Source organism: Halichoeres trimaculatus, unplaced genomic scaffold (genome assembly GCF_033239565.1).
Source record: "Halichoeres trimaculatus isolate MK-OKI-2021-1 unplaced genomic scaffold, fHalTri1.1 fHalTri1_scaffold_16, whole genome shotgun sequence".
NCBI classification, from domain to species: Eukaryota; Metazoa; Chordata; class Actinopteri; order Labriformes; family Labridae; genus Halichoeres; species Halichoeres trimaculatus.
In genome coordinates, this window is record NW_027437194.1 from 15,385,698 (window position 1) to 15,413,295 (window position 27,598).

At 40.9% G+C, this 27,598-nt stretch overlaps 2 protein-coding genes across 2 annotated transcripts; one reads left to right on the forward strand and one right to left on the reverse strand.

Moving 5' to 3' along the window:
- Positions 1-482: 482 nt before the first annotated feature.
- lmnb1 (lamin B1) lies at positions 483-13,053 on the forward strand. Its single transcript, XM_074690843.1, has 11 exons — positions 483-1,023; positions 6,640-6,796; positions 7,578-7,703; positions 7,830-8,000; positions 8,805-8,930; positions 9,297-9,517; positions 9,603-9,831; positions 9,950-10,054; positions 10,161-10,280; positions 11,710-11,814; positions 12,019-13,053. The coding sequence occupies exons 1-11, from the start codon at positions 674-676 to the stop codon at positions 12,058-12,060; spliced, it is 1,752 nt and encodes a 583-aa protein (XP_074546944.1). The 5' UTR covers positions 483-673; the 3' UTR covers positions 12,061-13,053.
- A 9,633-nt stretch (positions 13,054-22,686) lies between these two features.
- Positions 22,687-26,239, reverse strand: LOC141805055 (E3 ubiquitin-protein ligase MARCHF3-like). Its single transcript, XM_074689740.1, has 5 exons — positions 25,936-26,239; positions 25,119-25,385; positions 24,791-24,995; positions 24,493-24,702; positions 22,687-24,094 (listed from the first exon to the last, which is right to left on the reverse strand). The coding sequence occupies exons 2-5, from the start codon at positions 25,379-25,381 to the stop codon at positions 23,936-23,938; spliced, it is 837 nt and encodes a 278-aa protein (XP_074545841.1). The 5' UTR covers positions 25,382-25,385; positions 25,936-26,239; the 3' UTR covers positions 22,687-23,935.
- Positions 26,240-27,598: the final 1,359 nt, after the last annotated feature.

Genomic DNA, 27,598 nt, shown 5'->3' on the forward strand with positions numbered 1-27,598 from the left:
TCATTAATCCTTTTATAGTTTATTATAAAATGTATTTATTTATTTATTATTTTATAGATTTATTTTTGTAATTTGGCACTCTCACTACTCCATAGTTTACTGTAGAGAATGAGTTTGAGTAGTTCGACAATTTATGAGTTTCCTTCGTTTGGTTTTTCTGTTTTGGGTACTTTGTTATCCTTGCAGAGCCTTGTGTATAAATACAACCTTTACAGTACAGCTGCCTGACCGGGAAAATGATATAATCAAAAAATATTCAAGCTTGGTCGTTATTTTCAAGAAGCGCTTGATATCTATACTGGCGCATTCCGAGTCACCATACGGTGTTAACCGCTGTAATTACGCACGCACCCCGCCTGGCCCGGAACCTTCCGGCATACGTTGACAACATTTTCAAGTGAACCTGTAAGTCAAAGTTGAAAGAACGCATTTCGTCGAGCTTCACCATTGGCTGGTTCAACCTAACGTAAGTTTTTAATGGGCCGCCATGTTGGGAAGCCAAACCCCTCTTTCATTCGGTTAAGAAAGGACAGGATACACTTCCAGAGGAGTTTACGGAAGTGCGGGCTGTTGTTGAGCGGTTAAATCCGAATCGTTGCAGCCTAAGAGGTGCTAACCGAGCTCGGCCTGCCCCCGGTCTTTTATCAACAAGTTTTTAGTTTTTCTTTCTGCAATGGCGACTGCGACTCCGACCGGTCAGAGGAGCACGTGCCGCAGCGGCACACCGCTGAGTCCGACCAGGATCACCAGACTGCAGGAGAAACAGCAGCTGCGAGACCTGAATGACCGCCTGGCCGTCTACATCGACAAAGTCCGCAGCTTGGAGTCCGAAAACGACATTCTCCATCTGAAAATCAGCGAGAAGGAGGATGTTCGGAACCGGGAGTTGTCCGGGGTGAAGGCGCTCTATGAGACGGAGCTCGCGGACGCCCGGAGGAGTCTGGATGATTCCTCCAAGGAGCGGGCCTGGCTGCAGATCGAGCTGGGAAAGATCAGAAACGAGCATGAGCAGCTCCTGCAGAAGTAAGCCTCTAACGTTAATCACACTACAAGGTCTTAATGCGGACACGAACTCTACACGATTAGCTTAAGGCTAAAGGCTAAACTTTGATTTTCGAGCCATTTTTGCAGCATTACGTACGCGGGTCTGTACAGGAGGTTACGTTTCCTGCTCTGCTCAGAGCGTCACTCAAACCCCGACCAAAATAGTAGTCCTAAATTTAACTTTCATTTAGTTTCTTACTCAATAAATCAAGTGATTATTTTTTTTTTTTTCAGGGATGGTTAAATTAAAAGTAAGTGTTTTAAAATGATTGACAGCTGTTACCGCCCACCATTGTCTGTCCAGCTATATAACAGAATAACAATAAAAACCCGCTTCTGACATCTGAAATACGAACATTTTAATGGCTAAATAAGTCAGCCTTAACTAACGATTTACTGACAGGTTAAAAGTGTACTTGGAGTATTAGCAGAGGGTTAATTAGACTTTACCCACACTGAAGATGACATGGTGCCTTCAGGGTCTTTTGTAGAGCCCGGTCAGACAAAAGGCAGAAACACAGGTGCAAAATACTATTGATTTCATGTAATTCACAAGGACAATGGAAGGGAAAATCGTTTGAAATTTCAGCGATACACTCATTGGATTATTATGTGCTGGGGACTAAGTTTGTAAAACATTGTTAAAATTGCTGAAATAACCATACAGTTAGGTACAATGTCGAAATTCGACAGGATTCTGTCTTTGCAGTCTGTCTATAGAGGTTAAATGTAACAAAATTGCATTATTTGTTTAATTTTCATTGCTGCATAAATGCAAAGTAAATAAATATCACTTATCTCTCTGTAATGAAACACATTTGAACAGATTCTGAACCACTGTCTGATCACCAGGGTTCTTAATTGTTTGTCAAAGTTAAATTCTTTCTACAAAACTTTTTCTCAACATCTTTTGAATCATGTCATTAAATTCGCATTAAAATGTTCTTAAATATTTTTTTTTACCTATACAATGAAGCTGTTTTGAAGTTTTTAACATATATGTAATAGAATAATGTTAACATCCAAGCTGTATTTATATAGAAAGGAAGGTTTTGAATGCGTGTTTGTGTGTCACAACATGTATGTGACAAACATTGACAGCTGCAGCTCACAGCTGCTGACCTGAACTGAATGAATAGACAATGTCGAGCAGGGGTCTCAAACTCGTGCCATGGAGGGCCAAGAGGCTGCAGGTTTTCTTTCCAACCAGAAACTCCACCAGCTGAATTCACTAATTACCTCACCTTCAAGCAGAGGGCAGGGACTAATCAGTGAATTCAGCTGGTGGAGTTTCTGGTTGGAAAGAAAACCTGCAGCCTCTTGGCACGAGTTTGAGACCCCTGATGTAGAGCTTTTTCCCTCACAAGAGCTGGTGGATATGTATTTTTACCTTGCAAAAGGTATCTCAACAGTGTTTTTGTGTACTTGTTGAAAATGTATAAGGGGAAAAAACTAATTTATTTGTAAAAACCGACCAGTGTTGGTTTAGAAATTCAAAGTGATATACACTGCTGTGTGTATTTTGAAGTTAGAATCAAACTGGCTGATTTCACCGGAGTGTAAACTCTCTCAGAGAGGCGAAAAGAGTGATGTCGTTTCTCTGCAGTTGCTAATTAAACATCCCAGATGCTCGTAAAACTACACACATGTGCTACAGTCAGGTGCTGTGTGTTGTCCAACAGCAGGACGTAAGTGTGCGAGTGTGTGCGTATGTGTGTGTGGTCAGCTCCCTGACAGCAGACCACAGGTGGTAGTGACACCTGTTTGGGTTTGTGGTCTTTACTGGACAGTTGACAACAGCTCATTGGACCACTTAACTTTTTGACACAGTGGCTCGTGCGTGGATTGTGACAGTCTGGCTGTGCTTCGTGATAGGCCGATAACTTTTCTTTGAGTTAAAATCCCAGGACACGTGACAAGCTGGAGCCTGCTGCTGTCATTCTGATATAAAGTAGCAAACCCTTTGGTTTGGTCAACATGCCCATGCATTTTTCTATAAAGACATTGTAATATTGACACATTCACATTACTGTTGTTTTCTCATACAGAGACTGCTCCCTGTGTCAGATTATGCAGAGATACGGCACTGTAGAGATGGTAAATGCAAAGACAGGGCCTCACACACAGATTTTCAAAAGTTGCTTTAGCTGTAAACAATTTGTCATCCTTCTTTCTATAAGGACAGTACTTTTTAAATTGAAATTTTTAGTTGAACTGGTCAGTAACTTATAAACTAGTCTTTAAAACAAACACGAAGGGAGTTCTTTTGACATTACAACAATGATGATGTCTTATTCTTGCTTTTCTGTGATTTAACTTTTAAAATATCTTCTTTTTTTGGAACGCTTGATAGATTTTTAGTATTTCTCACCATAGACTGCTGTACAGAGGATTTCTTGCTTGCATGTTGTTGAAAAGAACCAATAAATAAAAATAAAAACAAACATGAGGAACGTTGATAATATCTGGGTTGTGATTCTGCCATAAAAACTCTTATGTAATATTATTGACATTTTGTCCGCCCCTTGAATATTAAAGTTCAAACCTCATCATAAATCTCTGTAAAGCTTTATCACAGGTGTAATTTATTCTGAGTCATCAAACCGTAGCTTTCTCTAAAAAGTAATTATGTTACCTGGTGTCTGGACCAGGTGTCATAATTACTTCAATGTGTCTTCTGTCTGATTGAAGTCATGGGTCTGGTGTTAAAGGGGCCCCTCGGTTTGTAGTCACAGACACCCACACACAGCAAGCGTCACTCAAACACTCTTTAACATGTTTGTAGCTAACATTAATGTTTTATTTGTGAGAACAGGAAGTGCTGGACTCTGTTCTGCAGTAATAGTAAGCTGGGATCATTTAGAGCCTTTACAGGAGTATCTGTAGTTTGTCTGTGGGCTGTTTTGGTCTCTGAGTGTGATCCTAGTGCCGGGTCAGCGGTTTCCCGCCCAGCTAACGTTTCTCAGTAAAATGTGAGAAAGCAGACATACCTCAGTACATTCCTGTCATAGTTCGCCCACATCAGCCGCCCGTCGTAACCCAGAGGCCGTCCCTCCGAGCTCCAATAACAGACTCATTTATACTCACAAACCCTCTGAAACAGTCTCCCTGTTGACTTAGTTAACCCTGCTCCGAGCTGGGAAACGGAAGTCCAGCGTGTTTTTTAAAAGTGAAAATATGTCGCTCTCACATATTTATCAGACTGTTTTTAAACCAAAGAAGGAAAAAGGCTCTTATGTGTGTAAAATGCAGTGGAATGTTGACACATCTTATAAACTTTTCTTCTACTTCTTCTGCCTTGAGCAGTTTATCACCAGAGGCACTGGTCGGCTGTAAACTGGACCAACAAGAAACTGTTTACTTTTTTCTCCTTTGACACACAGAAGTTTCTTCACTTATCAGTAAGGTTGTCAAAGTGTTCAATACTTAACAACACATCAAAGCTTTATCCCCCGTTTCCTCATTAATCAGTAGTATCAAATAACACCATGGCTATTAAAAAACAACAGATCCAGACTCATGGTTTCAATCAGAAGCTTCCTGAAGCTAATAGAGGTGAAAGTGCAAGCAGGTGTGGTTGATCTGCATAGAGATTAGTTTAAGACAGAGAGACTTTTTGAATTTGCCAAATCTTCCCTGCTAAAGCCAAACAGTTCATTCTGCTGTTGAGTCTTGTTTGGCATTGGAGGAGAAGATTTGGCATATTTTGACTAAGACCAGTTTTTGTCGTTTCGAAACAGGTATTAACTTTATATTATTTATACTTGAGTTAGATCACAGCTTAAAACTCTGGCGTTGTGTTGACCTTATTTATCAGTATAGTGCATTTATAGGATTTATTGTACACGTTCCAAAGACTCTCTGTCAGATACCATGTTAGCACAGAGCTTAAGTTTTCATCAAGACTTTTTCATGCCAGTCCCCATGGTAAAAGTTAAGCAGAAAAGAACAGAACAAGAAATATTTCAGGAATTTACCACAAGCAGGAGATGGAGGTGATGGCCTCTCTGTCATGTGAGCAGTCAGTGTGAGGAGTAACGAAGCAGCAGGAATAAAACCGCGAGTGGACGAAGAAGGCAAATCATTTTCTAGGCACTGATAGAAACATAAAAACTGTCTCCATAGTGTCGTCTGTGCTGTTTGTCCTTCGTCCTGTTGAAACTTTACACTGAGGCTTTCACTGGTTCTGGTGTCTTGTCCTGCCTGCTGTGAGGGACATGACGTGTGAACAAGCAGCTTTGTAGATTTTAGGGTCAGAGCTCTCAGAATACCGGATGATTAAGACTAGGGATTGATCCAGCTTTTCTGGTCCCTATACCGATACCTGGGCTTTGGGTATTGTCCAATATTGATCCTGAAAAATGAGTTTATACAGAATTAATAGTTATTTAAACTATAAGTGTTTAACTGTCTAACAGCAGTTTAGTTGAAAAATGCTTCAGAATTGACAGAAATAACTATTTGATTGTAAACTTTTATACCTTGTAGACTTAATCACTGTTAAGTCTCAGTGTCAAGTTTGGACCGATCCTTTCCCACAGATACCCGATCCAGCTTTAAAGTGATACTCGGGGATGGAACAAGTTGGGTCCTATCACAAGGTTTAGGGCAGAAATTACCCCTACAGCAGTAATTTTGTGCAGCAGAAGCCCAGGGCACTTGCACCAAACACCCCCTCCCTGCTCCTCTGCCGGTTTCCTCTACACTCAGATGGGGCCATATTTTACTTGATCAGAAACACAAATTAACGGACTCCTACCAAAAAAATCTGATATCGGTCTGCATTCACACTTCATTTAGAGAATGTTCAGCGCGTTACTTTCACACAAAAACACCGCTAAATAAGGTTTTAGTTCTCATCGTGTCGTAAAACGGCGCTACCTCCGCTACCTCCGCTACCTCCGCTGCAGAGCCACAGCTGGCTACGAGGTGGTCGCTGCTTAGTGTATCAGTCTGCGCGCACAAAGTGCCAGATATGGACAAACGCAGGTAGTCTGCCAGGACGAAGAAACACGATGAGAACTAGAGCCTTGTTTAGCGGTGTTTTTGTGTGAAAGTAACGCGCTGAACATTCTCTAAATAAAGTGTGAATGCAGACCAATATCAGAGTTTTTCGGTGGGAGTCCGTTTATTTGTGTTTTTGGTCAAGTAAAAATTGGCCCCGTCTGAGTGCAGAGGAAACCGGCAGAGGAGCAGGGAGGGGATGTTTGGTGCGAGCGCCCTGGGCTTCTGCAGCACAAAAACACTGCTGTAGGGGTAATTTCTGCCCTAAACCTTGTGATCGGACCCAACTTGTTCCATCACGGAGTATCACTTTAAGGGGCTGGATCAACGCGGATACCATGTACCAGGATAGGATTGGTGCATCCCTAATTAAGACTTCTATTAGTTTGTCTCAGTTCAACAGTAAATTACTTTATGTAGTTAAGCGCACTGAACGCTTTTCTGTCATTGCTGCCTGTGTTTCTGGTATACAATCCACCAGTTTGCTGATTTATCTTTGGCCCCTTTAAGATAGTTAAAGGATATGCTTCATCTACAGCTGGTAACACAAGTCAGAGCTCCATAAGCACAAGTCTTTCCCCCCTTTTTCAGCTTCAACAAGAAGGACTCTGAGGCGGCTGGATCTCAGGCCCGGCTGAAGGATCTGGAGGCTCAGCTGAACGCTAAAGAAGGGATGTTGGCTACGGCGCTGTCTGAGAAGAGGAGCCTGGAGGCCACGCTGGCTGAGCTGCAGGAGCAGCTGCAGGAGGTACACAACCACTCAAACCTATCCAAACACTTCACATCCTTTAATGTTTGTGGAGAGATGCAGACGGAGAGGAGTAATTTCCTGTTTCTGTGTCACATGGTTTCTTCGAAGCCTCCCCTACAGAAAAAAAAATAATAATAATAATAATAATAATAATAAATTTTATTTGTATTGCCCTTTACATCATTACAAAAAAAGCTACAGATGCTTCATTGAAATAAGGGAAGTGAATTAAAACCAAGATTATGAAAGAGCCATATTCAGAAATGAATTTTTGGTGCCGTTTTAGACCCCCGAAGAAGAAAACATTTACCTACTTTGGAGAGTTATGTGTCTCTAAAACCTCTATCGCAGAATGTAGCTGCTCACATATCTTTAACTCTGCTGGGTTGTGTTGGACTTTTAATGGCTACTGAAGCTGGTTTTGAAGTTTGAAATGACACGTACATGAAACTTGCTAGTAAAAAATGCTTCATGTTATTTCTTTACTTAAAAAAATCCTGATTGTCTCTTCCAACCACAACAGATTATTCTCTTTTATTCATGTAGTTTGGAACAAACACAGAGTAGGTGTTTACTGCACTTATTTTCTCTAACTGTAAAGATGTACAGTGGTATATCAAACAACAGAAGAGTGTTTGGGGGCTTGCTTTGTTTTTAATCCAGTCTGGAAATCTTTATGGTGCACGTTAAGTGTATTATCCTGGGATTTTCTTTTGATTTGCCAACTCTTTTTCCAAATCTACTTGGGCTTATTTTGTCTTATCTCTTGTGTTTCCAGTTGGATACAGGTCTGGCTCAGGCGAAGAAGCAACTGGCCGACGAGATGCTGCTGAGAGTCGACCTGGAGAACCGCTGCCAGAGTATGACCGAGGAAATGGACTTCCGTAAGAACATCCACGAGGAGGTGAGGAGCTGAGTTTTTCCAACTGCTTCAGTTTTATCACAGACTCAAACCCACAGTTGTTTAGAGCAAACCAGGTGAAGGTGACATCTGAGTACTCTGTCTGAACCCGCTGTGTTTGGGGCGCAGGAGGTGAAGGAGGCCCGGCACCGGTACGAGTCCCGGCTGGTGGAGGTGGACTCTGGACGAAAAGAGGAGTACGAGTACAAACTGACTCAGGCTCTGGCTGACATGAGAGCTCAGAACGAGGAGCAGATCAAGATCTACAAGGACAACATGGAGAGCGTCTACATCACCAAGGTACACACACTCACACACGCATGCACGCAAGAGCACGTATGAGTAATTTCTGTGGAGAAATGTTAAAGAGAAACTTCACTGTAACAGCTAAATTCCTTATGTGAGGTGAAAATGCAGGGATGAAAATTAGGCCACCAGAGGGCAGTCTTTACATCTGGAACGGGAGTATCTGACAATTGTTACTTTTTCTCTTCTTTCTCTGAGATATGAGTAATTTAATCTCCTCATTTTTAATCCTATGCCTGGTGCAATGATGGAAATGACAAATGACCTGTTTTACTTACATCTGATTCAAACAACAGGAGATAAAGCAAAAAGCCCAAAATTTAAGTTTATTTTTCTTCACACAGAAGATTCCCACAAGCCCTCTTCCTTGGCTCCAAAATAAACAAAATAACAGAACATTAAGACGTCAAACTATCGACGGTATTCTGTTTGCTTTTTTGTGGCCTGTGTTGTTGAACTTGTGGTTTCAGAAGGTTGCGAGGAGGTCAAACCACCTGCAGAAAAACTGTACATCAAAACCTAAATGCACACGTTCTTACTGCCGTCTGTGTACAGATGAAATCATCTGCATTTGTTTTTTAAGAAATCAACAGACGGCGTGTCAGTCAATGAAGAAATCGAGGGTTACCGTAAATGATGCACGTAAGAAAAACAGAGTACAAACCTCTATGCTCTGAGTTCCTGTGTGTCAGGAAGTGCAACAAGCCTCTCACTTCCTCTTTCTCACTGTGATGACGAGGAAACTGTGTTTGTAGATGTTGTCTCTGACTCTGAAAGCTTCTGTGTGATCATCCACAGCTGGAAGATCTTCATCGTATGTCTGAGATGAACGGTGCTTCAGCCAGCATGGCCCGAGAGGAGCTGAGAGAGTCCGCGCTGAGGATGGAGAGTCTGGCTGCACAGCTCTCAGGACTGCAGAAGGAGGTGAAACACAAACTTATTACTGCAACTTTTAGGGTTTGATCTCATCTACTGAGCTTTAAAAGCTGTATTGTTTGTCAAAAAAACTCGTCAGCTGTTTGTCTTTCCTCTATTTAAACAGTTAAAAGCTGTTTTGTTTCCAGGTTTCTAGATTCTCTCCTCACCTTTCTAGGTTTTAGTGTGTGTGAGACGGAAACAAAGACTCTTGGGAACAGACCCCATACTTCACTTGTTTATTGCGTCTGATCTGTCGTCTTCTCTGATTGGTGTACAATCTTTCAAAGCTTTCCAAACATTAGATCATTGAACTTACTGCTTACTCTTTAAAATCTACATCCGTCTCACTCTGATCCTTTGGTTTAATTTCAGACTCGTGGTTGGCGTGATCGTATATCAGAGCTGGAGGCGGCGCTCGCTCAGGAGAAAGACACGAGCCGCAGGATGCTGATGGAGAAAGACTGCGAGCTGGCCGAGATCCAGGCCAAGATGCAGGAGCAGCTCAATGAGTACGAGCAGCTGCTGGACGTCAAACTGGCTCTCGACATGGAGATCAACGCGTACAGGAAACTCCTGGAGGGAGAGGAGGAGAGGTGAGAACACACTAGTTGAAATGTTAACTTTTCTTTTTACCTTTCCAGGTGTCTTATACCTGACGTCTCTCTTTTCTTCCCTCAGACTGAGGCTGTCTCCCAGCCCATCAGCACGTGTCACCGTGTCTCGAGCCTCGTCCAGCAGCCGCAGCATTCGCACCTCTCAGGGGAAGAGGAAGCGCGTGGATGTGGAGGAGCAGGAAGCCAGCAGCTCAGTGTCTATCTCCCACTCTGCGTCGGCCACAGGACCAATCTGCATCGACGAGATCGACACTGATGGGAAGTTCATCAGCCTGCAGAACAGCGGAGAGGAGGTGAGACGTCACAGACTGTTAGTTTTTTAAGTTTTGAATAGAAGTATCTCAAAGCGTTGAGCCAACTTTGAATATGAGGCCAGTGTGATTGATGTGTGTTTGTCTGCGTGTGTTTCAGGATCAGGCTATGGTGGGATATGAAATAATTAAGACGATTGGAGAGGAGACAGCCACTTACAAGTTCACTCCTAAATATGTGCTGAAAGCTGGACAGAAAGTCACGGTGAGCAGTTGAAATATATAAAGCCTGAAGAGGAAATCCAACAGAAATGACAAAGGAAATAGAAATATCAGAGCTGCTCTTAACTCTCTGGGTCCCTCCCTCTCAGGTGTGGGCCTCTGATGCAGGTGTGAGCTCCAAACCTCCATCAGACCTGGTGTGGAAGAACCAGAGCTCCTGGAGTTCTGGGCAGGATGTCCAAGTGGGGCTCATCAACCCTCAGGGAGAGGTCAGAACCAACACACACACACACACACACACACACACACACCCACACCACACCACACTTAAAGGATAAGTTCAGTTTATACAGCTTTTACATTGTTTATAGAATGAAGTAGAACAAAATACTCACCCAGAAAGTTTTCCTGATCCATGCAGTGCTTCCGGAGATATTTAGATCCAAAATTGTGCAGCGGACGTCTGTATAATGGGATCCATCAGGGCATAGACAGCGCCGCTCCTAAAACTGCATTAATCGTCCCAAAACTCGTGTTTTTCACCAATATTCCATCATGGTCCGCTCCGGGTTAGTCCTCTGCTGCAGTCTGTGTCACTCCAGACAGCGCTGTGTGGCTGTAATGACCTCTGAACTCACGAAGACTTTGTTTACATTTGCCCCTCAAAGAAAGGAGTCAGCTCAGAGCCATAAACAAAGTCTTCGTCAGTTCAGAGTTTATTACAGCCACACAGCGCTGTCTAAAGTGACACAGACTGCAGCAGAGCACTAACTTGGAGCGGACCATGATGGAATATTGGTGAAAAACACGAGTTTTTGGACAATTAATGCAGTTTTAGGATCGGCGTTGTCTATGCCCCGATGGATCCCATTTTATGGATGTCCGCTGCACGATTTTGGATCTAAATATCTCCCGAAGCACTGCTTGGATCAGGAAAACCTTCTAGGTGAGTATTTTGTTCTACTTCATTCTATAAACAATGTCAAAGCTGTATAAACCGAAATTATCCTTTAAGGCTGATTTATGCTTGATGCATCCTTGGGACCACGATGCTTTGTGCGGACGTCATTTTCGCACCTATGCCCCTTTGCTTGGTCCCTTTCATGCGGAAAATTTCCACGCCATGCACACCTAAAAATATCTAACCTGCCGGACAAAGATGCATGGACAAGATCGCAGAAGAACAGGATGTCCTTGTGGTTGAAGTGAAGAAATACAGGCATCTGTATGACTGAGATCACAGTGAAAACTGGGTGGTAAATAATTAATGGTGTGAAAAAGCAGCCACTCACAGCAGAGAAGAGAAATAGGCTTAAAGAACCTGGAAAAAATCTCCAGGACAGACATGTAAATGTGTTGTAAACAAAGGCAAACTTTTTCGACTCTCATTTAGTACTCTGGTAGAAGTAAGTTTGTGATATACCGCCCCCTGCAGTTTGGGAATCGACACAAACAGATGCAGCGCAGGGTTTTAAAAAGCATAAAAGCCTCACGTGTTCTCGCGGACCTAGTGCGTCACATCAAAGTATAACACAGCCTTCACTCACACACATCGTCTACAAAGAAAAGTGTTTGTCAGATTACATGAAGGATTTTATTTCTTGATGTTAGTTTTAGATACTAACATTGTGTGTGTGTGTGTGTGTGTGTGTGTGTGTGTGTGTGTGTGTGTGTGTGTGTGTGTTTTGTGTGTTTTAGGAGGTGGCAAAGAGAACCACCACATACACAACGGCAGTAGAGGAGCAGGGAGAGGAAGAGGATGATGAAATCGAAGCCACTGAGGGAGAACTCCTCCAAGCGCAGGTGAGACAAACTCAGAACATGGCATACGTACGTTGTCATTTTGCTGCTTAGCTTTGTACCTTTGCTGAAGCCTTCGTATGTAGCTTGACGTACCCCCTCTTCAAAAATGTCACCACGTGTTAAAGACCTGTGATTGGTCAGCTGGGTAACTTCATATTTCCTGTGTATACATTGGGTAAGCTAACTCTTTGGCTTTACTTGCAGGGAGATCCTCGCACTGCCAAGAGAGGCTGCCCCATCATGTGATTCATCACTAACAACCAGCCTCCTCCTCCTCCTCCTCTTCCTCCTCTGAGCCCATCCAGTCTGCTGCCAACTGTAATACTAGAACTATTTTTCTATCTTTTGTAGTGTATTTCAATAAAATGTACGAATTTTATTTTGTCTCTTAATTTCACACAAAAGTAAAAACCAGCTTTGGTAGAAAACCTGAAGAACCAAAACGATGTATTCAGAGTTTGTAGTTTGACTTTTATTTTCTTAAGAACCTTCATCTATCAGCTGAACTCGGAAAGCAGTGTGATTTTTGCTGTATGTCATTTTTTAAATAGATTTTAATTTTGTTATTTTATTGTATATTTTATCTTATTTTATTATTGATGCTTTACTTTAGGCCTTTAAGTCACAAGAAGATCCATGAAACCATCAGTGATGAGCGTCATTTATTAGATCACTTTACAGTTAACTGAAACTGTATGATTGTTAAACAAAAGGAAGAAAAACACTAAAAAATTCAGCAGGGATAAGATTGAAATTGAATCAGTTTCTTCTTCGGATCAGTTTGGACCTGAACAGGACAAAATGTCAGAACTCCACGCTATAAAAATGTGTTTGAGCTCTATTTCTTCTTGCATCATAAAGAAACTGAAACCATGATTGTACGATTGTGTTCAAAGCCTGTCAGAGAATTTGAGGTTTGTTTGAAGATGTGAAGCCCTGAATGTGCAGAAACTGAAGCTAAAAATCTGGACTTGCAGCGACTTTCTGCTCCAAGTTTTGAGTTTTCTTTTGATAAAGACTGTGCCAGAATAATGTGACAGATTTTCAGACGCACACTCTGCCCTCAGGTCTCCATGGCAGCAAACAGCTCTGTTTCTGACTTTGAATAGGTGTTGCACCACTAACTAAAGCGTTGATTGTATTCTTAACTTTTTGCTGTTTGAACTGTTTGAAGTAAGTTTTGTGTTGGTGTGTTACTATGCATGCTCTGACTTGTAGCCTTTGTAGATTGAATGAATAAATGTTTTCTTGTACCCATGTGCTTTTCTTCATTCCAACTTAACTTTTGCAAAAAACGAAACTAGAAACTAATGTGGCTTGGAGAATTAGAATATAAAGAAGTTAAGTGTTTCATTTTACACAACAAAGAGCTGGAATGCTCAAAATCACTCCAACCCAAAAGTACATGCTTTAAACAAAGAACATCATCACCCCCAACCAAATTCATGACAGAAATGAATAACAGGCAGCAGTTGTAACTCATTTAGAAACAATTCATCGATATAAATTAATTGATGATCAAATGGGGGAAAAACAGTTTTTTTAAATTAAAAACTCAAGTTAACAAAAAATGTCCTTCACAATCAGCCAGGAAACGATCCCACAGAACTGATTGCCATCTGAGGTCTACTACAGACAGTTCAGTCTCCATTCTGGACTTAAACTCGTTAGAACCCACAGTGACTTAGGTGTAACTTGCAATTAAAATTGAATAGAATAGAATAAAACTTTGTCATTGTAAGAAGTACAATGAAATTGAAGTCACAGCAGCAATCAAGAAAACAAAAGTAAGAAAGTGTATAGAAAGTGCAAAAATGTCCATAAGAAAATAAATGATGACAGCTTGTCCATCATTGTCCAGTTCAGCCAGCCTCCACCTCCACAGGGTCCAGGACTGAGCTTCTTCAGTCATGCTACTCTGCCCTCTGGTATTCCCTTTGTTGCTAGGTTAGCATGGCTAGCTTGTCCATCTTATTGGAGATAGCTCTTACATTCCCAATAGCGGTGGGAATCCATGTCGTCATTTCTTAGCTCACACCTGAGAACCAGCACGTCGTCCTCACCTTGTGGGGAAGACATCAGGCCTTACACCAGTTAGCATTGACATGCTATAGGCTGTTAACAACTGATTACACATGTAAACAATGCAGCCATGGTTACATGTAGGATCTCCAGATAAACACAGGAAAATAGTAGTAGAAATATCACTGAAGTCACAAAAAGTTTGGTGTCCATGACCAACAAATGAGCCAAACAAAGTAATGATCCACTCCAAATACAAAGATTATGAAAAAGAGACGAAAAAAATTACAAGAAAAGGACAAAGAAGAGAGAGCTGCTGCAAAAGGCAGCCAAAGCCATCAGGGCGGCGCTTAGCCTCCCTGTTATGGATAATAACTGTACAATATGGAGTAGTTTGAGCCATTACTAATTACTCGTAATATAGTAATCCATTCCAGAAGATGAATGATACTGTTTTGGTAAATGTTTATATTTTCAAATGCATTTCCCAGACACCTGAGGGTGAGAAGATCAGAACCTATCAATATTCACTGTTGTCACTTTTGTTAAAACTTAGAAACACAGATTAGTTATGACTTTCCAGCTGTCATTTTTTAATGTCAAAGTCTTAATCCAGCAACTGGGCTGTTAAACTCATCAGACCCAATGGACTAATGTCAGAAGCCAATAAGCTCCAACGTTGTAAATAAGACTGTGAACGTGTGTAAAGATCACATCATACAGGCAAGTTAGGGAACGAGACTCAGCGTAGTATTTAAAATCTTGCTAAAAACTACAAGAGTCTGCTTGGCTTAAGCCACAAAAAGTTTGGTGTCCATGACCAACAAATGAGCCATACAAAGTATGATCCACTACAAATACAAAGATTACGAAAAAGAGATGAAAAAATTACAAGAAACGGACAAAAAAGAGAAAACTGCTACAAAAGGCAGCCATAGCCAACAGGGCGGCGCCTGGCAACTGCCCAGGAATCTTGATCATACAACTTTATGCTCCATCCAAAGCAACATATACTGAACATTTTGATGTGGTGGTCACGTGACAGTCATGTGACAGTGACAAGCCATCACTTCCTTAACATGGTAGTGTGACTTGTTAGCAAAAGTGAAGGGTGTAGCTTATTTTTAAAAAGCCTTTTTTTGGATACCTAGATTATTTCAAACCCATCAAACACTTTGAATGCTTTAATAAAAAGTCCTGTTAATAAAAAGTCCTTTATTTCAGTTAACCTGTTCTGATCTCACATCTTGGTAAAATCAGTTGCAATGAGTTACAAAGATGTCCCTGGCATTGACGCCACATCATCATCAAAGCTTTCAGTCTAAAAAAATTGTGAAAAAACTGATGTGACCTATTTGCTACAATAATGAAACACCTACAACCCACTTAGTCAGTTTAGTAATTCCAATAACTTTTTAATCTAGGTTGTTCAGTTTAAATACATTTGAATAAATATTAACACAACATAATGCCTGATTGTTTAGTTCTTTGTAAAATAGTGAACTACTTTGATTTTTGTCATATCTGCAACTAAACAAACCAAATTTTAACTTTATATGCTGGTCCAATTATACTTTGATTTTTTATTCCTGCTTTTGAGGTTGCACTGATGTCCCCACAGGAGATGGCAGTGACTTTGAGGGACACAATAGCTAAATTGAAGACCCTGATCCTGACTCTAATTACTCTCCCAACCTCATAGACGTGGAGCCAAGTGGATGTGATAACTCAGAGAAGTGTGAATCAAGTGATTTAGATGTGGTACCACCAAGCCACCAAACATTGTTTCAGTACCACTGGAGCAGCTAAATACCTAAGCTAGTTTGCTTACTTTGTGACATAAAGCTGCACTGAAAGCGATAAGATGTAAACTGCACTAGCAAAGTCACAACTTGATATGTGTTGTAGTAATGTGAATAAAACAGCTAAATTTGTCTTTCAAAGCAGAAAAAACGGTCAAACGGTCAAAATACATTTACTATTAACAACCATTATGGAGCAATATTAAAAGAAAACAGAAATCTTATCTATGTGGTCAAGTGTGTGGTATATCACAAATGCTGAATATGTTGATGACCCATGACAAAATTTCCCCTATTTCTTCTGCTGACTCCAAACAAAAGTCAGTGGCAGATTCAGCTCCCCCTGTGAGATACATACAGGATTTCCAACAGTATAAGATTCAGTACCAAAAAGCACTGTTACAACAAAGAAATAATCTATAAAACACAAATTGCCTAACTTTTTTGCTATGTTTAGATCAACTATAGCCTGGGATGTCCACTGCTTTCTAAAAAAACCCCAAAAGCTTCATAAGTTTAACTTATTCTATTCTTATTCTAACTAATTCTATGTATATAAAGTAAAAGTTTTATGAAATGAGATGGAGTGTGATATAAAATTTCTGTGAGAACTAAAGAAAGATGCAAGAAGTTAGTTTATTTGGTAAAAGATCTTGCACCTGACATACACCTGAAGAAATACACAGAAGTGTTTCCTAATCAACAAGTCAAAATATTTTTTATCCTCTCCGCATTAAATGTTAGAACGCCATCAGTGTCCTTGAACATAGCTGTTCCTTGTTTCATCTTTTAGACTGTGCAGCTGTGCTTTACTCCCACATACCCACCTTCTGAGTGTGTGTGTGTGTGTGTGTGTGTGTGTGTGTGTGTGTGTGTGTGTGTGTGTGTGTGTGTGTGTGTGTGTGTGTGGGTGTAAGCGAGCGAGAAAGAGATGTATCACAAGGAAGAGTGAGATAAAGAGGCCAGAGGAGAAGAAGTTTATTAGCTTTGTTAGCTGTCACCCTCACAGCATAGTTCAGCTCTCCCTCTGCTTTGGATGAACAGATTTCACCCGAGGATTAAAAATCTACAGAGAAAACTTTTTTGAAGTGTCAGATTTTTGAACAGCTTGGTTAACATCAGGGGATTTCAAAACGACAACGCAGGAAGACTTTTTTTCCACCTCAGCAGCACTTCTGGGGGTTTCCAGCCGAGGCAGAGGAGAAACCGCCCTTTTCAAACTGACTTGAATCATTAATCAGACTTCGTAGTTCACTATCCCACTCCTGAAAAACACACGGGACTTCAACAATTGCACAAGAAACCTTGACAGGATTGGATTAAACCCTTTTCACAAGAATTCATCAGGTAAGAGATGTTGTACCAGCTAAATAACTTTCCTCTTTCCAAATTCCAGATTGCAAACCAGCCTCGGAAATGAGAAGTGACTCTGAATGAGTTCCTACTTTTATGGTTTTATATTAATGACCACATGCAGAGATATCACCATTCTTTCTGTCATTTATTAGAAAATGCACTGTCAGCCATAAAGTTTGAAATAAAACATTTTTTACCTCTTTTCATGAACTGACTGTAGCTTACAAAAGTTAATTTTCATTAAATTTTTGCTGTAATATAATTAAAAATGGATTGATTTGTGCAGATAAACCCTGTATCTATGAAGAATAAGTCACATTTTTCACAATTCCACAATTTTCTGATAAGAGGTACAAAATATTTGATTCCAACTTTATTGGACACGGTGTAATAACGTTTTTTGTACATATGAGGATGAAATTCAGTAAAATTCCAGAAATAAGTCACAAAGGTTGTGCCCCAAAGTGGGTCCAGCCACGAACTGTTTAATATATGGGCATAGTCTCTGTGGCATCTTCCGTTCCTGAACAGAGCAGCCAGCAGAGGCCATATTGAAATTGCTGACTCAGTGGGTGGGCTTTGAGCCTCCTCAATAACAGGGTACCAGACCTGTCAGTCACATGATCTGTGCCTCGAATTGGACAAACCCATAATCTTAATATCTTCTCAACCCCCGAGTTAGTAAAAAGATTCATCCCCGCCCCACTGCCCATACAGTGAGCTGATAGGGAAATCAGCTTTTCAGACCAAAGGTGTTTATTGAATCAGGCTGTAATGATGTTGTGTAATGCTGGCTGGGTGTGTATGTGGTTTCTAGTCTTTCTGCAGCCAGCCTCGAGTAGACACCCAATAAACTGCTGCCTTTAACACTTAGGCTAGGCTTCATCTTTTAAAACCAGCTGTTCCCTTGGGTCCATTACTGTTCTCAGTTGCAAAAGGTGGGTTTCTGTTCAGAACATACTCTTTTCCACTGAACTTGCCCTAGTTAAGACGTCAATTTCTCTATGTTAAAATACAGTGACACCATCTTCCATTATACTCCACAGAAGTTTGATGTTCCGTTAGGGCTGGACAATTAATCAGATTTTAATCATGATTTCAATTTTGCCATCTGACAATCATAAAAACAATATAATCGAAGAAAAACAATTAATATGCCACACAGTGTAGATGTATGCAAGTTCCTGTGCTTCATAGCTCTTCTGTGTTCCATGTGCAGCCACATCGAGTGAGTGTGACTTATGTGTATCAATAATACTGTATGTGCCACTTGCTGGTTCTTTAAAGTTGTGTTTAAATCAGTACTGAAGTTTTTAAATAAATTAATAATTGTGTATATTAATTGTGATTTTAATATCACTTAAAATAATCAGGATTCTTATTTTTACCATAATCGCCCAGCCCTATGTTCCATATCATTCTGCATTTTGCTACAAATGCCTTTTGAAGAACCAATCACTATACTCCTCTGTCAACTCTGCCATCCTTGCACACCTGTTGTGAAACACACTGGTACACGTTAATTTACAAAACTTTCCTTGGTCCATCCCTCTCTTATCTGTTCAGTCTGCTGCAATTTTCAGCTGTAGTTTACAACCCGTCCTACAAACTTTATCCCGCTGAAAATCCCCTAAATACAGCCCTCAGTTTTGACAGACTGGAACAATTCACAAACAATATAAGAACTAGACTCCTATATCTCAAAGTCAGCTTTCAAGGACGCGCATAACCATTCTGATTGACACCTGAACTTACTTCTAAACTGAGACTTGTCTCCTGGTTGTCTGCTGTGACTCTCTTGTTCCTGTGTTCTGCTCTGCTCTGTCTTTTCATGTTTAACATGTTTTGAACTTTGTTTTAACCTTTGTCTTTCTTTTGTGTGTCCAGTACCTCCTGTGCAGGAATAACTCCTTTTCTGACACGTGGTGGTGCCCAAAGCAGAGACAAAAGAGAGCTGCCAAATAGAAGAACCACAGCAGAAAGATAGCCACTGTTGGTGTTGTAAGACTCAAAACAAAATAGAAAGGACATCTGAGCAACTGTGAAATTCAACAGGAAGTGAAATCAACAGTTCCAGCCCCATTAAAACCATCAAGAGACCTTTGACTAAATCCAGCGGAAACCAACCCTAACCCTAACCCCAGATAATCAAAAAGAGGACCCAGAAAGTCAAAGGCAAGTCGCAGAGATGGATCCTTTATCAGAGAAAGCACAAAAGATTCAAGCCAGCAACTTCTCCCTGGCTGGAAAGCAGAGGTTGAAACAAATCATCGCAGTACCAGAGTTTGCTCGATTTGAATATGACTGTGGCGACCTTGGAGAGAAATACGCCCACACCATTGAAGGAAAGTTTCATCAACCAGTTCCACAGCGTCAGTTAAAACCTGAGGATGCTCAAGAAATGGACCAGATAATTAAAGAGCTGTATGATTTAGAATTGATCAGGAGAGACCATCGTCCCTGCACCAATAGCCCAATCATGTTAAAAGATAACCTTGGGTTAGACGGGGAGGGATGTAGACCAGTGATGGACTTCAGGGCCCTCAACTCTCAAACAAAGGCAGTGAATGTAAGACTGATGGATGTAAAAAGCACAATGAAAAGTCTGCAGCTCAAGAAGTTTAAGTCCTGCCTTAACCTTGCAAATGGATTCTTTTCTATTAGACTAGCTGAGTCCTCGCAAAAGAAGACAGCATTCACTCACAGGAGACAAGCATACGTGTGGCAGTGTCTCCCCATAGGGTACAAGAACTCATCTAAAGTTCTTCAGTCAGCAGTGATGGACATCTTGAAAGGTATTGAAGCAACCATCTACAGTGGCAGTGTGTTCATCACTGATAATACTGAAAAAGAGCATTTGGAGAAGCTCCTAAAGGTAACAGAAAGACTCACAGCAGCAGGATTTAAACTCAATATCAAGAAGTGCCAATTTGGACAGTTCAAGGTGAACTATTTGGGGTACGAGGTCTCAACTGAGCAGAGGCTTTCAGACAGTTTATGGAAGAAGCTTGAGCAGATGGGTAAACCAGCCTCAGAAAAAGATTTACAAAAGATTTTGGGGCTTTGCAACGCCATGAGAGAACATGTTCCCAACTACCAGAAGTTTGCTAAACCTCTGAATGATCTCCTGAAGAAGGATAGAGGTGCTGCAAACAAGTACAGTCCAGCATGGGTTTGGACAGCTGTAGACCAGAAAAATCTGGAAAGATTGAAGGAGGCAGTAAAAGTGGCTTTAAGCTTGGAACCAAGAATCCCAAACACCAGATTAGTGGCAGAAATCAGCTGTGAGGACGATGATGCGAAGGTACGAGTCAGTAATGAAGGAGCTGGAACAGTGGTCTGGTGGAGCTTCACTTTGTCTTCTGTGGAAAAGAAGTATCCACCACAGGAGAAAGAACTTGCAGTTTTGGCCAAATATTGGGACAGGCTGAAGGAGCTTGCACAGAACAAGGTGATCAAAGTCATCACTCGCAGCAATGTTCATCCATCCCTGAGAAAAGAGATGGTGAAGCACACACAAGCAACAAGAGCGAGATGGGAAAGGTGGGAGAACATCTTGCTGGACCCTGATCTTGACCTCAGCCAGGCACCACTCTTCTTTTTAGAGAGCATTGAATCCTGGAAGTCACTGAGCATGGGTGTGGTTGGACCTTTGAAGCCAACAGGAAAGCTGGGCGAGGAATACATGTTGGTGCTTGTGGACTGTGCGACAGAGTATGTAGTCGTTAAGCCCGCAACAAAATGTGATGGCAGCACTGTTGTCCAAATGCTTGACCAAGCCTGCATATGTCAGGGAGTGCCCAAAGAGCTGTGGGCAGACAATGAGAATCATTTTTGCAATACCCAAATTGACCAGTGGTGCCAAAAACATGGAGTGGTGAGAATGGACTTGCCAGCCTACACAACACATACCAAACAGGTACTGGAACAAACCATTGGACGAGTGGAGAACTGGATTGCTCAAAATGCTCCTTCCAAAGAATGGAGCACAAAGGCCCTGGAGATAGGGATGGCCCTGAACGACAGACAGCGAGGTGACAGGCCCTCCCCCTCCATTGAGCTGAATAAACGCTCACTCAAATCACAATAAGTGGGACAAGGGCACTGAAGATATCATGGTTCCAGACCTAAGAATTCCTGTTCCAAATTGTGCAAGGCATCTGGATCATCCTACGGACATTGTAGTAAAACAAAGTGTGACACACACTAGACAATCTCACAGGAAAAGGTCAATTCAATCAATTCAAATCAAAAACCAGCCACCAAAGCACATCCCACCTAAAACCCTACACCAGACACCCCCTTGTTTTTGGAGTGCTCACCCAGAGAGGAACAACCAGAGAGGAATTTGGATTGACAGCTTTGTCTTCATTTTTATTACATTGAACAGATGTATGGACTTTTTAATTTTTATTTTTGTTTGTTTTTATGAAAAAACTGCCTCTAGTGTTGAAAGGCGTTAGTAGTAACAAGCTGAAAACTGTAGTTCCTATAATATCCTCTAGAGGCTATCTCCTGCAGTGAGCCAGTTCCCATAGAGCTGTATGTTAAAATGTATGACTACAGCAGAAATAAACATGTTTACAGCCTGGTACAATAAAAGTTTGGGTCTTCATTTCTCTACAGGGTTATATTTTGTGTCTCCTTTGAGACCCGAGACCCCCCCCCCGAAATCTACTTGTTTTTGTAGTTTTAAATCATGAAAAAATTAAATTTGGCAAATTGTATCCACAAATGTAAGATTGTTGAATATAAGACCTCTTTTTCTGCTGCCTCTTATTTTCACACTCTTATGCTCACAATGTCATATATAGATATAGAATAAAGCATTCACTGCATAAAATGACTTGAAAATTAGCATCACTGTCTCTTTAGCCCATTTTGAATAGTTTGAACCAATGCTGTGGACATTTGTGGATTAGTAGTTTGCCATCCTCATTTAGTAGGACTCATAAAAGCCATTCACTTATGGTTGCACATTCCACAGGTCACAATCCAAATATAAAATCTAACGTTACACAGCTTATCAATGAACATAAACAATGCTCATACAGCCGTGTTGACCGACATCGGAAAGATCAAGAAGCATCAAAATCCACTACAATTGCTCCCAGCCATCACTGTTTGTGAGAAGCTTACTGCAGGTAAGGAGTTTCTCTATGAGTTGATGAGACATTTATTCTCATTTTCAATAATTTCAAATAAACCAAAAGGTACTACATTGACTTAGGTAAAAGGATAATAATTAGGTAGATGCTTCTTTTGCTTTTACTTAGGGAACACATTTAAGATTTCATGTAGGTTGGAAGTGTTGACCAGGTTTTTTTTTAACAGCTAGCTAGTGAATTATTTTTCAGTATCTTTGCTCTTTAATATGTTTTATCAACTCACACATGACCTCTCCTGACTCAATCACATTTAAACATTTTCAGGGTAAAAAACATTCTACTGAGGCCAAGACGTTTCATGTGGTAGATAAAAAATGTGCCAGTGTTGAGATGTCTTATTTCTTCATTAAAAAAGAATCTTTTTGGTATTTTCTAAAATCAGTTGGTGTTTGACGGTCTGTCTTTTTTATAGCATCCTGCACCATCCTCTACAAATAATCTTACATGGTATTCTACACATCTCACATGAGATGTGTAGAACAGTGCAAAAATAAATCAGTTGAAAGAAACCTGCATACAGCCAGTAAAGCAATTAAATCCATTTTATTGATAATATTAAATTTTATCACATTGTTACGCACATGAAATAAACAAAATTTACAAATACTCTTTGGTATAAATGCACCTAAATAAAGTACGTTCATTATGAATCAGTCAAAAGTGCTAAAATTGTCCATAGACTTTAATCTGTCAGTGAGCACAGACCTGAACCAGGAGATGGCTGATGGAATTCCTCCAAGAACATGAAAAATAGAGCCATGGCTTAAAAATAATGACTAATAAGTACAGAAAGGTCATGTGTATTTCTCAAGAGAAACAGGCTGCACAGGTTGTAACATAAACCCACGGGTCAAAAATCAGAATTCATCCTTTTAATATTTCCTGTTCTGCCACTGATAAGCTCAAATTGTTATTCTTAGTGTCTGACTAAAGAGACGTGTTGCACTAAATTCTCTTTGTCATGAGTGAAATCCTTTTTCCTTACCACAAACAGCTGTAACCTCTGGGGTAATTATGGTTAGTTCAAACCCATTTCTTAACACACAATTACACAAAAACAAACCAACAGTGGAGTTACGGTGAACTCCTGTGTTCTGTCAGCATTGTCTGTTGTGTGAAGAGAGGGAAGTAACATCTGTTTGTGGTTAAAATTATCTTTCTCTTTCACAAAAAGCTCTCACTCTGCAGGGATCCTCTCTGCAATGTTGTCAGACACTTTAAATAATATTCTTAATGTGTCAGGAACAAAAGCAGGAACAGTGGACACCGTTAAAGCCTCTTTGCCTGCTGCAGGATGAAGAAATCTGCAGTAGATGTTGAAAAACTGTAAGCACCTGTTGATTATTTAGCCCCATGAAGAAAAACTAATTTTAAGCATACAGGATTTCTAAAAAAAACATTTCCTGATAATAGGAAAGGGAAAATATACTGTCTTCACGATGGTGAAAAGTTGTCAAATAGTCTTTTCATTAAAGCAGAGCTCTCTTGTTGCTTCATGTTTCATGACCATATTTGGTCATCAGTCCCTCCTTCACCCTGAGTCAACATGGCAGCCTCACTGGCTGACAATGTGTGTGTGGTTGTGAAAGTGTGTTTCTTTGTGTTTCCTTTTTTCAATTTTTCTCAAGGTATGACTTTTAAATCTTAGTATTTATTCAGACAGTGGCTCCTTCAGAATCTGTCAGAGGGTCAAACTGAGTTAAAGTGCACATTGATCTGGAGGTGAACAGAGTTCGTCCCCTTGAAGACCTGGTCCAGGATCTGGACTCACCCTCAAACGATGGACTCTTTGGACAGTTGTTTCCCTCTCTGTAAGGACTGTGAGGAGTGAAGCGTTGACATCTCACTGTGGCGGGGGGGCAGCAGGACGATCACTCTCTGATTGGATGTTCTCCACTCGTTATAGAGCCGACAGTGATACCTGAGAGACACCTGGAGGAGACAGAGGTTAAAAAAAAAGTCAACATTTCATGGAGATATGCTGAAAATATAAAAAACCCTATTTTTAGACAACTTAATAACAGAGTTTTTCACTACTGTTCTTCTCCTTTTTTCAAAGTGTATGTTCTCTTTCAAATTACACTTTTACCAAACATTCAAACACTACATACACAGTTGACATCAGAATTTCAGTGTCATCAGAATAAGCCAACACATCACAAAGACTGCCTTTAATCCATAACCAAGCATATGCTCTGCATTCACATCTGGACATTTTATTCTGACCTGGTTTCAGACTACCAGAAGCATCAGACTGCACCTGAGCAGGCTGATATGAATTTGATCTCTGTGTAACATTCAGCCACCCCCCCCTCTAGTATCACACTGACCAGGGTCCAGAAGAGGTAGATGGTAAAGAGAGCCACAGTGAGAGCGATGAGCCCCGCGGCCTCCATCCGGCTGGAGAAGTGAAAGTGATCCGTGGCGCCTCGGAGGCAGAGCCATCCCGACACAGAAGCCAGAGGAGTGATGAGGAGGAAACACACCAGGTCTCCACACAGAGTCCGCTTTTCCTGATGTAGAGACTGGCTCTGTAGCCACTGAAAGATTAAAAAGAGTGGGAGACTCACGGTGGAACCCTAATAGGACATCATTAATTACAGGCTGAAGCTCCCACATATTCCATACCTCACGCAGAGACCTGGATCTCCTCTGTACAGTGAACTGGTACCGGCAGAGCTCACAAAAGCTGGTTCCTGAAGCAGACAGCCAGCGCTCGAGGCAGCTGCGATGGACGGAGGACAGAGACCCTGAGCACTCACAGGGGGACAGCAGCTCCTCCTGAGCCCCCTCCTCATGACAGATACGACACATGGTGAGCTCTGACATGGAGCTGAAGAGGAGAAGAAGCAGAAAGGATGTTCTGATTACTGTGTGGATGTTTCACTTACTGATCACCCCACCATGAAAACATCAAAGTTCAACTCAACACACAGAATTTAAACAAATCCAGTACCTCAGTTTTGTGTTTGCGTCCAGTCTTGCCAGCTGAGGCTCCAACTTGAGCTGTGTGTAAGACTGAGCTTGCTCGCTGCTGTCCTCCATGACTTTCCCAGGCAGAGGAGGCTCATCAAAAACCACACATGTGGACTCAGAGACCAGCTCAGACCTGCAGGCAGCATGAGCTGACAGGTTCTGGTTTGGCAAAAGTTCTGGAAACAATGTGCAGTGAGTGGGCATCATGGTGTCACAGCTGGATGATGGTCTCAATGGATTCATCCATCTACAGTCACGACAGAGAAGAGATAGGTGTTCAGATTACACTGACATATCACATCCATTATAATGACAGTTTGTGTGGTTATGAAGCCTGTTCAACAACTGAGGAATTTACAGAACAGTTCTCACAAGTCATGATCACAACACAGTGAAACAGAAAGAAAACCTTATATATCCAGAATATGTTGGTTTCTTCATGGTGTCTTAACAACCAGCACTTTTTGCATTGAGGTAATAAGACCAACAGGCACTGATGTCGTTTGATTTTAATTTGTATCGAAGTTGACGCTGTCTGGTGGCCATGTGTCAACCCCAAACAATGTAGAGGTTCCTGTCTTTAACAAAGAGAAGCTATGATTCAGATGTAATTCAGTATCAACCAGCCAATCATTTTTTCCTATTAAGCGGCAAATCATAACAAGCGTTATCCCATCATGTTAAATCATGGGGCACAGGAAGTGTGAGGAACTGTTTGGATGTAAACACAAAATGTTGACAGGCCTCTCTCACAAATCTCATATTTAAATTAGTTCAGCCACAAAGAAAATACTCACCTTATTCCCGGATCTGCTTGATCACTTGCCGAAACATCATACAGTGGTTTTCGCCTCCGATCTTTCGTCGACCACACTCTGACCGTGAACTTCCGCTTTTAGTTGAGATGGTTTGGTTCAGTTCAACCCGTTCAACCGTTCACGACCCTGAACGCACCTCGAAGGCACAGCACCTCCGTAGATTCTCCACGAAATTCCGCCTTAAGTTATTAAAAAAACACACATCTCTGAATCATTCGATCTCAACTTTCAAGATCTCCGAAACAGAGAGGAAATCTTTCCGTTATGATGGTAAAATGAGATGTGTGTGGACGATGTTTGGCGAGCAGCTCTGCCTGTGAGACAAAGCTCAGGGTAAATGTGCGTTTGTCTCAACTGTCACCCTGACCAACCACATCACGTTTTGTCCGCTCTGCTTCACATGGAGGGGTCTGAACAAAACAAAACCTAAACACTTTGGCATGACGCAGTTTGATAAAGAAGAGATGGTGTGATGGGATTAATACAGAAAATGAGTTTATTATATTAACATTTATATTACATTATAATCTGTGTAAACATTATACACATTTTCATTATGCATCTGTTCTTTGTCAGAGAAGTCATATAACCTTTGACATTGCACTATTGAAATCCTGCATTTTTTTAGCACAATACTGGCATATTCAAAAGCTGTTTTTCAAGCTATTTAAAGCAGCTTAGAACTTCAATTAACTCAAGAAGTGGAGGAGGGATTGAGTAGTGGAAACTAATTTCATCTTAAACTTCAGTCCTTAACACTAATTTACCATATATCTCAGGTTAACTCAATACACTTTCTATTTTAAAGTAGTTTAGGTCTGAAGTAAAATAAATTTGATACAAAAGCAAGATAAAAGCTCATAGGACCCATCAACGTTTGTGTTATTTTATACTGTGGTTTAAGGTCACAGCACATCACAAAATACGTCTTATCCCATTAATGAATAGAATGATAAAGCAAAAGTATTCTTTTTATCAGGCAAAACAACCAGAGTTCTCCTTATTAACTCGATTAAAAATCAAAGATACCTGTAAATTAGTTGCATTTGTATGATACTTTGTGTCATTAATAGATTTTTAGTCATGACAGCTGCAACAACAATCCAAACAAATCCCTCTTTGTCACATTTTTAGCCTTAAATGCCCTTGTATTGTTTTGTACTGTTTTTTTAATTCTTTCATTGAGCAGAGGGTGGCGCCAAAGTATAGCTTTGGGCAGCTCATAATTATAGGAGGCAGTTATCGTCACAGTGGTCTGCTGTATAACCACAGACATTTAAGATATTTATTAATACTGTCAAAACATGGTTACGTGGTCACAATTTCTCAATATTTACAGAGGACTGTGCTCTTGTGGTGTGCGTTTTATGAACGTTCTGTTTCAAGTTAAAGGTTATTGTCCTCACCAATGCTTTTTTTTAAAAGGTGTGAAGTGTGAAGCAATCTTTTTCCTTAAAGAGAAAGACATTGTTAATAGATAATTAACTATAATTTCTCCGTCTTTCTAATAAGTTCAAAAGGTTTTAAAGTGTCACAGGGATGAAGTAAGCCTCCTCTTCATCGTCTCCTTAGAGCAGAGAGCAAGTGCAGCAGGTTTTTCTGGATCCTTGGAGAACACACGCATTGTCTTCCTTCAAATCCT

Bases quoted from the DNA above. Each gene is read 5' to 3' on its own strand.
- lmnb1 (XM_074690843.1), top strand. From the start codon at position 674: ATGGCGACTGCGACTCCGACCGGTCAGAGGAGCACGTGCCGCAGCGGC. The intron at 8,001-8,804 runs GTACACACACTC...GATCATCCACAG, and splicing joins AGAGCGTCTACATCACCAAG to CTGGAAGATCTTCATCGTAT. The intron at 11,815-12,018 runs GTGAGACAAACT...CTTTACTTGCAG, and splicing joins GAGAACTCCTCCAAGCGCAG to GGAGATCCTCGCACTGCCAA.
- LOC141805055 (XM_074689740.1), bottom strand. From the start codon at position 25,381: ATGAATCCATTGAGACCATCATCCAGCTGTGACACCATGATGCCCACT. The intron at 24,996-25,118 runs GTACTGGATTTG...TCTCCTCTTCAG, and splicing joins GACGCAAACACAAAACTGAG to CTCCATGTCAGAGCTCACCA. The intron at 24,703-24,790 runs GTATGGAATATG...TTAATCTTTCAG, and splicing joins GATCCAGGTCTCTGCGTGAG to TGGCTACAGAGCCAGTCTCT.